Source organism: Andrographis paniculata, unplaced genomic scaffold, assembly GCF_009805555.1.
Source record: "Andrographis paniculata isolate CXL003 unplaced genomic scaffold, ASM980555v1 Contig262END, whole genome shotgun sequence".
Classification (NCBI taxonomy): Eukaryota; Viridiplantae; Streptophyta; class Magnoliopsida; order Lamiales; family Acanthaceae; genus Andrographis; species Andrographis paniculata.
Window position 1 is genome coordinate 23,055 of NW_026137549.1, and position 11,705 is coordinate 34,759.

An 11,705-nucleotide genomic window follows, 5' to 3' on the forward strand; every position below is an offset into this window, starting at 1 on the left:
TGTAGCTCGCCTTCTTCCTCTTTTTATAGTTATACCTTATATAAATATAATGGATTTCATCTCCTTGATAGGCATAATTACGATATTATTAGGAGCTACTTTAGCTCTTGCTCAAAAAGACATTAAAAACATTAAAAGGGGTTTAGCTTATTCAACAATGTCTCAATTGGGTTATATGATGCTAGCTCTAGGAATCGGGTCTTATCGAAGTGCTTTATTTCATTTGATTACTCATGCTTATTCAAAAGCATTATTCTTTTTAGGGTCTGGATCTGTTATTCATTCAATGGAAAGTATTGTTGGCTATTCCCCCGATAAAAATCAGAATATGGTTTTTATGGGTGGTTTAACAAAGCATATACCGATTACCAAAACTTCTTTTTTATTAGGTACATTTTCTCTTTGTGGTATTCCACCTCTTGCTTGTTTTTGGTCAAAAGATGAAATTCTTGATGATAGTTGGTTGTATTCGCCTATTTTCGCAATAATAGCTTGGATCACGGCGGGATTAACCGCATTTTATACGTTTCGGACCTATTTACTTACTTTTGAAGGACATTTAAACATTAATTTTCAAAATTACAGTGGAAATCAAAATATCTTTTTCTATTCAATATGTCTATGGGGGAAAGGTCGTTCAAAAAGAATTCAAAAAAATTGATGGAACAGACATATCAATATGGGTGGATCATACCTTTCATTCCACTTCCAGTTCCTATGTTAATAGGAGTAGGACTTCTTCTTTTTCCGACAGCAACAAAAAATTTGCATCGTCTGTGCACTCTTCCGACTATTTTATTGTTAAGTCTAGTCATGATTTTTTCAACTAATTTTTCTATTGAACAAATAAATACCAGTCCTATCTATCAATATGTATGGTCTTGGACGCTCAATAATGATTTTTCTTTCGAATTCCCGCAATGCTTGGAACACCTTCTTCAAGTGCTTGATGTGTTCCTCCATATCCTTGCTATAGATGACGATGTCATCTAGGTACACCACCACGAAATCGTCGAGGAACTCCCGGAGCACCTCTTGCATCAAAGTCGAAAATGTAGCCGGGGCGTTGGTTAATCCAAATGGCATAACCTTAAATTCGTACGAGCCATACCTTGTAGTTATTGCTGTTTTTGGTTCATCTCCTTCCCGAATACGCACTTGCTAAATAGATTAGGGTTTCCGTCATAGTTGGAACCCTTACCAACCCTTAAAGCGAACTAGTAGCACGTTCTGCCTCGTCCACCCTTCCTTCCTTGGTTGGAGCTATGGATTCACCTTCGCTTTCAATCCATTTCGAGAAGCTAATGTAGTTTCAATATTTATCCCCCCATTTGCATTTGCCTCGATAGGGTTTTCCACTCGAGATGGGAAGTCTTTATTATATATTCTAGTCTAATTCCCAGGCTGAAACCGGTTCCGAAGCGTGTTGGCAACACGTGCGATCGCACGGGCAAATCAAATTCGCCTTGGGCATGTCAGTCCTGGCCTAATGAAGTACAAGGTGGAATATTGGATCCGGAATTCTTCGGGGAAGCAGCCATATACCATATAGGAGGCAAGAGACTCGATCGTAAAGCTCTAGCCGAAGATGATCGAGCAGCCGAGGCAAAGTGGGTGAATTTCCCGCGTCGGCGTGAACAACCTGTGTGGTGGTAAGCAAGGCCTTAGTATTCTCCGCCAAGTGCTTTCGTTCATGCCATTTCTGAGGCCCACGGAGCAGTATGGCTTTATTCGAAGTCCGTGACCTAGAAATTCGATGCCGTGCACTATCGCAGCTCTTATCCTGTCTAATGATCTGTTTTCTGGGGCCTTCGCCCAGTGTTATACCGAGGTTTGAAAGCAGGCTGTAAAAAGAGACAACTATAAGATATAAGAAGAAAGAAATGTTAATATAAGAAAAGGGCGTCATCTCCCCAAACCTATATATGGCTGCGCAGTCAGAGGTTCACTCCCGAAGGGAACTACGTCCTCTCAGAGCACTGAATTGCACTCTTTCCTTTTAGCCTGCTAATCCTAGCCCTCAACTCTATTACATAGATCCTCTTTCAGGTAGTCTATGTCTTGTCTGAGCTTCAATTGCCTTTCTTGGGACTGATTCATCAACTGAAGGAGGGATTTGAGGAAGGTTCATAGCTAGGACCAGGCAGACTGCGACGCTGCAAAGGAGCCCAAGCGAAGAGAATGCGTGGTCTTACTGAAACTGAAAGAGTCTACTTCATTTAATGCTTGCTAAACCCCTTGCCCCTTGGTAATGAGTTTTCCTATTCTTGGCTGGAAGTGAGTTGTCCTTTGGCGTCGATGCTTAGAGGTTCTTTACCCCATGATTGTGGGTGCCGAGTTAGAAAGGTATTAGCTCCCCCTCTTCGAAGAGATCTTAACTACCCCACTGTCTTGTCATGATTGGAGACGACGAGTAGGACAAGGAAGCTTCCCCCTTTCGAGAGTCTATTTAGCTTTATCTCATCTTTCTCACGAGTACCACGAGGCGCTATATTAATTGCCCTGCTACGGGCGAAACCCTAACATAAACGAAGTATGAGATCGAAGAAGCCCCTTTAGAGATAGGGGAAAGATTCGCTCTTTCGCAGTTGTCCGGTCTTGCTTGATTGAAGATTCGACTCCCACAGGGGCTATCCCCTGCTTTGAATTCAAGGAAGTCCATTACTGAGAGAAATGGTGATCTCGTCTTGCTTGCTGGGAGAGAGGAAGCTTCCGGACCACCTTTTCCAGCCAGATAGCGAGCGATCACTCAGCAATGAACACTAACTGAAAGCGGCCGGGAATGAGTACCTATCCCTTACGGGAATCGAACCCGTGTCTTCGACATGAAAAGACGATGTCCTAACCACTGGACGAAAGGGACCAAAAAGCCATTCTTCATATACCGCTCCGTGGGCTCCGAGAATAGAAGTGGTTCGTTTTCTTTCTATACGAAATTCGACCTCTTTCTTATGTTCTTACTTCCATCTATTCTATTCCGCTTATTCATTATGAATTAGGGCATCCAAGACAAAGTTGGCAAACCGCGTTTTGGCTTCAGTCAACTATCGCAAGCAGGCATATTCTTCTTTTTGACCCTGAGCGGTTCGTATCAAGAGAGCCGCTCTCTTCAACTGGTAACCATTGGATTGGGGGTCTAATTCTGCAACAACAAAAGTGCCTGGTCAGCCTTTGGTTCGATAGGCTGGTGATCTCTGAATCCGATTCAGTACTCGATGATGGTATTCTTCTTTTTTCAGTTCAGTATTTGACTAGGTAGGAGGCTCTCTTAAGCCTGACTCCGATAGCCGCTCTTCAAGCTGATGCGCGGTAAGATACTGATTTTTCTGGTGTAATAGTCTTCATTACAAACCTTCATTCTCGCGTTTTCCTCTATCACTAGATCTTCCCTCGTGGGGATGAGATATAGTAGCCCTTAAGCTGTTGAGCTTATGTAACAGAATTTTTTCGAGAAGGGTCACGAACGATAAGAAGACTGTCTTCTCTTTGCTCGAATCTGCTTTTGACCTATAACCTTAGCGCATTGGGAAAGATTCCTGCTTGCTCTTTACCTAGCCCTTTAAGTAATAAGTAAGGCTTTAAAGGAGAGTAAGAAAAGAGTAAAGAGTTGTCTACCCTATTCTAATTCTAATAGCCATTACAGTTCATTTCGGCACTGCTTACCGGAATGTTCACATTGAAACGATTCCGATAATCCGGCAATGCCGCTTGTAAAGCTCTTTCGCGGCTAATCCGCGCAACAATCAATTCCATTCATTCCCTGCCCACCCCATGACCAGAACTTTTTCCATAGAAAGACCCCTCAACGTTTAACGTTTTGAGTAGGCGTTGCAGGAAAGGAAAATCATCCACACTTTCAGCAACCCTAAGAGCTACTAGAAGGACAAGCCTATAACAAAGGACATTTTCTTCGGCTACGAAAACATGGACTAAGCAAAGCTTATGACCACGCTTGTTGACCATTACTATACAACCTAAGAACAAGCTTGTAGGAGATAGCTGCAGAGGAGGAAAGTCTCTTTAAAGAAAGCCACACCGAAGAGCTAGAAGAGAAGGTACTCATTGCCGAGCTACACTTCGATGACGCTACAGATGTTGAGTCATAAAGATGAGGGGCAAATGAAGGGCCGGCGAGGTCACTTTCTTATCCGAAAAAGGAATGCCACTAGTTCCACTATCAGCTTGCTTCTCCTAATGCCAACACCAATCTTCAGGTCGTTTACGCGCTTAACTTGCATTGGCAACATCTATATCCAACGTGAGAGACCAATTGCCTTAGTTAGTTAGTTAGAAGGAAGGCGTTCTCGAGACATAGCTTTCTATTTCTAAGTAGAATACGAAATCCCAGCTATTACCAGGTGAACCATTAACTACTCTTTCTGAGAACTGCTCAGCTTTCTAGGCTGGAACCTGTTCGACTTCTGAACCGATCATCCCCTTCCTCGAAGAAAGCTGAAGCCTTTTTTCTCAGCACCTGGGTCCTGGTGAGCTTGGACTGCTGGCAAGTACTTCTCTTCTTAGGCTAGCTAGTAAGTAAGGTAGACGTAGTTGGCAAGGCTTTCGGGCCTTAGTAGCTTATGAGTCAGATGCTTCTTATCTTTCCGATCGGATCTTGCCAGGTTGATGCCGAGAATACGCGGTTTGATAGAAGAAGCTCTTTGAGAAGAGAATAAGTTGTGTCAAAATAGGTTGCATATAGTAGAGTACCGGGGTTGAGGACATGAGAATATAGTTTCGAACTCGAGATGGGATGAATACCCGTTGTTAGAGTTAGATTATCCGCTGCTCTTGGTCTTTGAGGTGTTACCGGCGGGTCTGTCTGTAGTAAGCAATTCCTTTCCTGGCTTCACTCTATGCCTTCCTGGTGGGTGACTGCTTTCTTTTGTTTGCCTATCCACTGTTGGAGGAATAATAGCTTTTTGAAATGGAATCATCATAAGCTGGACAAATGTGAAAGAAGAAGCTGCTATTTAATCTCCGGCTATTGATTGAGCCAAGTGGGACAGAATGAACTCATACTGTTCTCGTAACCGGTGCCGAAAGCCAGAGCTGACTTTCACGAATAAACCCCGGTAAGGTTACCTGCGTTCTTCACGGCTAACTGATGTTAACCTAGGGGCACGATCGCTCTTTCACGTTCGCACTTTCAGGAAAGAATCCCTGCCAGCGCTCTTTGCTTAACCTAACCGGCCAGAAGGTTCCTTTACTGATAGCCGACCAGAGATCTAAGGTTAGTTACTTCTCTTTTCTCCGCCCAGTAATCGAATTTCTTTACCGATAAGAGCTAGCTCAAGTAAGCGTAACGGCATAAGAGAGCAGGAGGAGCTTACTATCATAGCAGCACATACAGAGTGCCAGTTCCATTGAGTTCCCATAGCATAGCATGCTTCTTGTTCTATCGTTGAATTTCCTCGTTTAAAGATCTCGCGCAATCTAGGTTTTTGCTCTTGGGCCTGCTCCCCGGCGCCCGCGTTAGCCGAAGACCCGATCTCCTGATTCAGAAGGAACAAGTTGTTTATCCAGGAGTGGGTTGGTGAAGAGGGCCCCTTCTTTGGCCGATGAATCGATGTACCGATCTTCCCCTTAGGCTTGTAATTAGGCTTGTAAATGGTAAATGATAGCACTGCCCGATCAAAGCATTAAAGAAGGCTCAGTGGAAAGCGAACTCCTATTTACTAGGTTCGGTCCTGACTCACCGGATAGAGGATACTCCTTCCCTAAGAATGTCAGGCATGTAGGCATGTAAAAAGGACTTTAGAATGCGATTCAATTTGCCAGTGGTATCGTATAATCAGAGAGAGGGTAGCTAGGAAGTTAATGAGTGAACATCTTTCCTAACAAGGGAGACAACAACCAGGAACTACGAACAAAGAAGAGCTAAGAAACCCTAGCTCCAATAGGCAAGGGAGCAGGAATCAAAAATAAGAAAATCTTTCAATAAGGAATATACACTTAGAAAAGACAGGCAGAACAGCATCAACACAGGCAGAGATGAGAAGTTTATGAAAGATTGCGAATAGTACTCTTCTCATAAAACACAAGAAACAGAAAAATCAAACAAAGATACAATACAGAATCAAGAAGAAAGACAGGAGCAAGTTTCATGAACAATCAGAAAGTATTATAGAGGTGCTATCAATTGGAAAGGCCCTACCTTACCTCCTTCCCTCCGGTTCAACCTTAGACCGGTCCTTTTTCTCAGATTTTTCGGAAAAATAGTAGAATACCAATCAATGGCTCAATCTCAAATTGGTCAAGTGGACTCGGTGGTCCCCCTTCTCCCTTTTTCTAAACCTTCTTCCTTTTTAAGAAAAATGCGATAAAGACAATATGCTATTGCTAGCAATAAAAAATTGATGGAACGGCGGGAATGAGGGCAAAAGAGAAAAATAGGGGGCTCGGTAAGCCAAGAAAAAGGTTTGAACCTCCCTCGGTTAGGAACTCCAGGGGGCCGAGTCGAAGCTGGAACTTGCCCTCGCTTGTGGCAAGGGCCAAAGAAAGTACAGGAGAAGGATTGCGACCTTCAATCTCCCTAAGATTTGTAGGGTCTTAAACCCTAGATCTTGTCTAGTTGGCTCCTGAGACTCCTTCTCAGTCCCGTAATACTTGACATTTCCATTCCTTAATAAGGACCTGTTCAAAGAAAGACCCTGACTCCCCCTCAGACATTTCGAAGTATACAGTCTTTGACTACTAAAACCAGGTACGATGAAGCTAGAAACGGTGGACCTTTTTGAGTCTAGTCCTGACTTATCGAACTGCGATACTTTCATTTTCATAGCAACTTTGGGAGATGTTTTTTGTTGGAATGCCGCGATAATAAAGTTCTCTTGATTTGATTCCCCGCCCAACATCCTTATTGATTCTTTGATTCCTGCTATCCCGTACCATCTAGGATACCAGGTTCGAAGTGAAGAGGAAGGCAAGGCAAGAAGGAAGATCTTGGCGTCTCAGGGACAAATGCCACAGAAGTAGCTGTTTTCGCTTTTCGAGTTGTTGTCGCAATTGAATACGGTGTTCTCGAATAAGCCGCTTCTTCTCAAGCGGCTATTTCATCCCGTCTGTCAATTCCTTTCCGGGCTGTGATTGATAAAATATCCCCCGGTCTCCCCGATCGGTTTCGGTTCGGTGGTTGGTTTTTGGTTGAATGAATATCTGTACTTCCTATTAGCCTCGGCCTTACCTGATTGCTATAAAAGTTTGAAAGGTAGGTTTTTGAAGTGATGAAATGGAAAGGAAGAACTGCTTTATGGAGGAAATGCTTGAATGAAGCTTGTGGTGTGTCCTTCGGTCCGTTCAAGTGGTGAGCGAAGTGCTTCCTCGCGAAAGAAGCCTTTCAGACAGCAAGCCGGGGTTCGGTTCCATATTCATGGGGATCCATCCACTTACTTTGGTCGATTATATCCCTGTATACAAGCCGTACCCGGCTGACTTACTTTCCTCTGCTCTGACTCCCGCACTCGGGCAAAGAGGAGCTACTGACACTGACTACTCTCTGCTATCTTTTACATTACGCCATTAAGGAAGCAAACTCTTAGTATCGGATTGAGAGCTGTGGTTCGGCTACAAATGCCAAAACAAAAACGACTTCAGTCTAATGCTGGGTCACGAGCTGCCTTAAGGCATGCCCTTACCCCTAATCCTAAGCCCTTACTCCACCACGAACAGCGGAGTAAGCTCTCACTGGAAGGATCGGAACACACAACAGTAGCCCAGGGCGCATGATCTCATTGCAGGGCTTGACCACTCATGCTCATCTCGATAAGAAGACTAGACTCCGCTGGGGTGATAGCTAGCTTAGGCTTCTCGGCTAGTCTCCCCTGCATTGTGTTAGCCGGCGACCACGAGCATTCTGTTCAATGCAGTCCACTCCTCATCCACTTCTTTCACCATATGCAGCCTTGTTAGGAGTTAGGAGTAGGGGAGCGTGGTGAGATAGATAGACGGGAAATCCTGCAGCAGCTAGTTGCCCGGCCTTAGTCTTGGGCTGATCTCACACTTCAATCAACCCCCTATCTTCCAATTGAGTCAAGCTATCTTAGCTTCGATCCAATCAATCGATCGATCAAGAGGCTAATCTCTTTTTTTTGTTTGGGCCGGTAGCTAAAAGAAAGTCCTCGCTTTCTCTTGAACAAGGGGCATAGCATTAGCTTCCATTTCACAAGCTCAACCTTGAAAAAGAAAGGTGGCGAAGAACCGTTGAACGCTTCAACTCGGCCACTGAAGAAGGCGAAGGCTGGGCGTCAGACTAGGCCAACTTACTGCTACTGCCATGCTTTAGTTTAGAAAGAAGCTTTAGGCTCCATAGACGGAATTCTGTATTAGGTATTAGGGAGGAGAGGACACCACTCAGCACCTAAGGTGGGGTCTACATCCCCGTACTTTGACTTTGGCCTTCAGCCAACCCACTTCGGGATCGATGGGTAGCCCTAGGCCCTTATTCGAATTTATTCTAATTATAGGCAACAACGTCGCGTAAGACGAGATGGTTCTTGTGACTCCCGATCCAACAATAAGTTAGAACGGCTCGGAAGGAGAAGGGGTGAACGGTTAGCAAATAGATGGGGGTGCCAGAGATTGCAGATACAACGGCTATATCCGAAGCATCCGTCATCACTTCGAATGGTTTGGTGAAGTCGGGTAGTGCGAGTACCGGTTCCTTCGTGACCGCCTCCTTTAGTTGTTCAAAGGCCCTCATACATTCTTGTGTCCATTCCCACGCGTCCTTGTCCTTCCGGGGCATATTGGTTAACGGCGCCGTGATCACCGAATGTCCCTTGATGAACCGCCGGTAGTAATTTACCAAGCCAAGGAAAGAGCGTAACTCCGATGCCGACTTTGGGGTCTCCCAATCAACAATGGCTTTGATCTTCCCCGCCTCCATCTTGATCTTGCCATTTCCGACTACATGGCCTAAGAACCCGACCTCTTGTAGCCCAAACTCGCACTTGTCTTTGCAATTCGGCTATTTGATCGATCCACTTACTTCTATTATGTCAATATTAATCACTACTGTTGGAATTATGGTTCTTATTTATAGTGATAATTATATGGCTCACGATCAAGGATACTTGAGATTTTTTGCTTATATGAGTTTTTTCAGTACTTCCATGTTGGGATTAGTTACTAGTTCCAATTTGATACAAATTTCTATTTTTTGGGAATTGGTTGGAATGTGTTTCCTATCTATTAATATTAATAGGGTTTTGGTTCACACGACCTCTTGCAGCAAATGCTTGTCAAAAGCTTTTGTAACAAATCGTGTGGGCGATTTTGGTTTTATTATGGAATTTTTGGTCTTTTTTGGATAATTGGATAACAGGTAGTTTTGAATTTCGGGATTTATTCGAAATGGTTAATAACTTGGTTTCCAATAATCAAGTCAATTCTCTATTTGTTACTTTGTGTGCTGTTCTATTATTTGCTGGTGCAGTTGCTAAATCCGCACAATTTCCGCTTCATGTATGGTTACCTGATGCTATGGAGGGTCCCACTCCTATTTCGGCTCTTATCCATGCCGCTACTATGGTAGCAGCGGGTATTTTTCTTGTAGCTCGCCTTCTTCCTCTTTTATAGTTATACCTTATATAAATATAATGGATTTCATCTCCTTGATAGGCATAATTACGATATTATTAGGAGCTACTTTAGCTCTTGCTCAAAAAGACATTAAAAACATTAAAAGGGGTTTAGCTTATTCAACAATGTCTCAATTGGGTTATATGATGCTAGCTCTAGGAATCGGGTCTTATCGAAGTGCTTTATTTCATTTGATTACTCATGCTTATTCAAAAGCATTATTCTTTTAGGGTCTGGATCTGTTATTCATTCAATGGAAAGTATTGTTGGCTATTCCCCCGATAAAAATCAGAATATGGTTTTTATGGGTGGTTTAACAAAGCATATACCGATTACCAAAACTTCTTTTTTATTAGGTACATTTTCTCTTTGTGGTATTCCACCTCTTGCTTGTTTTTGGTCAAAAGATGAAATTCTTGATGATAGTTGGTTGTATTCGCCTATTTTCGCAATATAGCTTGGATCACGGCGGGATTAACCGCATTTTATACGTTTCGGACCTATTTACTTACTTTTGAAGGACATTTAAACATTAATTTTCAAAATACAGTGGAATCAAAATATCTTTTTCTATTCAATATGTCTATGGGGGAAAGGTCGTTCAAAAAGAATTCAAAAAAATTGATGGAACAGACATATCAATATGGGTGGATCATACCTTTCATTCCACTTCCAGTTCCTATGTTAATAGGAGTAGGACTTCTTCTTTTTCCGACAGCAACAAAAAATTTGCATCGTCTGTGCACTCTCCGACTATTTTATTGTTAAGTCTAGTCATGATTTTTTCAACTAATTTTTCTATTGAACAAATAAATACCAGTCCTATCTATCAATATGTATGGTCTTGGACGCTCAATAATGATTTTTCTTCGAATTCCCGCAATGCTTGGAACACCTTCTTCAAGTGCTTGATGTGTTCCTCCATATCCTTGCTATAGATGACGATGTCATCTAGGTACACCACCACGAAATCGTCGAGGAACTCCCGGAGCACCTCTTGCATCAAAGTCGAAAATGTAGCCGGGCGTTGGTTAATCCAAATGGCATAACCTTAAATTCGTACGAGCCATACCTTGTAGTTATTGCTGTTTTTGGTTCATCTCCTTCCCGAATACGCACTTGCTAAATAGATTAGGGTTTTCCGTCATAGTTGAACCCTTACCAACCCTTAAGCGAACTAGTAGCAGTTCTGCTCGTCCACCCTTCCTTCCTTGGTTGGAGCTATGGATTCACCTTCGCTTTCAATCCATTTCGAGAAGCTAATGTAGTTTCAATATTTATCCCCCCATTTGCATTTGCCTCGATAGGGTTTTCCACTCGAGATGGGAAGTCTTTATTATATATTCTAGTCTAATTCCCAGGCTGAAACCGTTCCGAAGCGTGTTGGCAACACGTGCGATCGCACGGGCAAATCAAATTCGCCTTGGGCATGTCAGTCCTGGCCTAATGAAGTACAAGGTGGAATATTGGATCCGGAATTCTTCGGGAAGCAGCCATATACCATATAGGAGGCAAGAGACTCGATCGTAAAGCTCTAGCCGAAGATGATCGAGCAGCCGAGGCAAAGTGGGTGAATTTCCCGCGTCGGCGTGAACAACCTGTGTGGTGGTAAGCAAGGCCTTAGTATTCTCCGCCAAGTGCTTTCGTTCATGCCATTTCTGAGGCCCAGGAGCGTATGGCTTTATTCGAAGTCCGTGACCTAGAAATTCGATGCCGTGCACTATCGCAGCTCTTATCCTGTCTAATGATCTGTTTTCTGGGGCCTTCGCCCAGTGTTATACCGAGGTTTGAAAGCAGGCTGTAAAAAGAGACACTATAAGATATAAAGAAGAAAGAAATGTTAATATAAGAAAAGGGCGTCATCTCCCCAAACCTATATATGCTGCGCAGTCGAGGTTCACTCCCGAAGGGACTACGTCCTCTCAGAGCACTGATTGCACTCTTTCCTTTTAGCCTGCTAATCCTAGCCCCTCAACTCTATTACATCGATCCTCTTTCAGGTAGTCTATGTCTTGTCTGAGCTTCATTGCCTTTCTTGGGACTGATTCATCACCTGAAGGCGGGATTTTGAGGAAGGTTCATAGCTAGGACCAGGCAGACTGCGACGCTGCAAAGGAGCCCAAGCG

At 43.4% G+C, this 11,705-nt stretch overlaps 1 protein-coding gene and 1 non-coding gene across 2 annotated transcripts; both read right to left on the reverse strand.

Annotated features, from left to right (window-relative positions):
* Positions 1 to 2,791: 2,791 nt before the first annotated feature.
* TRNAE-UUC (transfer RNA glutamic acid (anticodon UUC)) lies at positions 2,792 to 2,863 on the reverse strand. The gene has a single exon. It is a non-coding gene; the product is annotated as a tRNA-Glu (tRNA).
* A 5,589-nt stretch (positions 2,864 to 8,452) lies between these two features.
* LOC127245982 (uncharacterized mitochondrial protein AtMg00860-like) lies at positions 8,453 to 10,582 on the reverse strand. The gene is made up of 2 exons (XM_051267147.1): positions 10,475 to 10,582; positions 8,453 to 8,965 (listed from the first exon to the last, which is right to left on the reverse strand). The coding sequence occupies exons 1-2, from the start codon at positions 10,580 to 10,582 to the stop codon at positions 8,453 to 8,455; spliced, it is 621 nt and encodes a 206-aa protein (XP_051123104.1).
* Between the last annotated feature and the right edge of the window lie 1,123 nt (positions 10,583 to 11,705).

What these genes read in the sequence shown, in the direction of transcription:
- LOC127245982 (XM_051267147.1), bottom strand. Translation starts at nt 10,582, where the DNA reads ATGCAAGAGGTGCTCCGGGAGTTCCTCGACGATTTCGTGGTGGTGTAC. An exon ending in ACATCAAGCACTTGAAGAAG is followed by an intron (nt 8,966 to 10,474) that starts GTGTTCCAAGCA and finishes TCGATCAAATAG; the next exon opens with CCGAATTGCAAAGACAAGTG.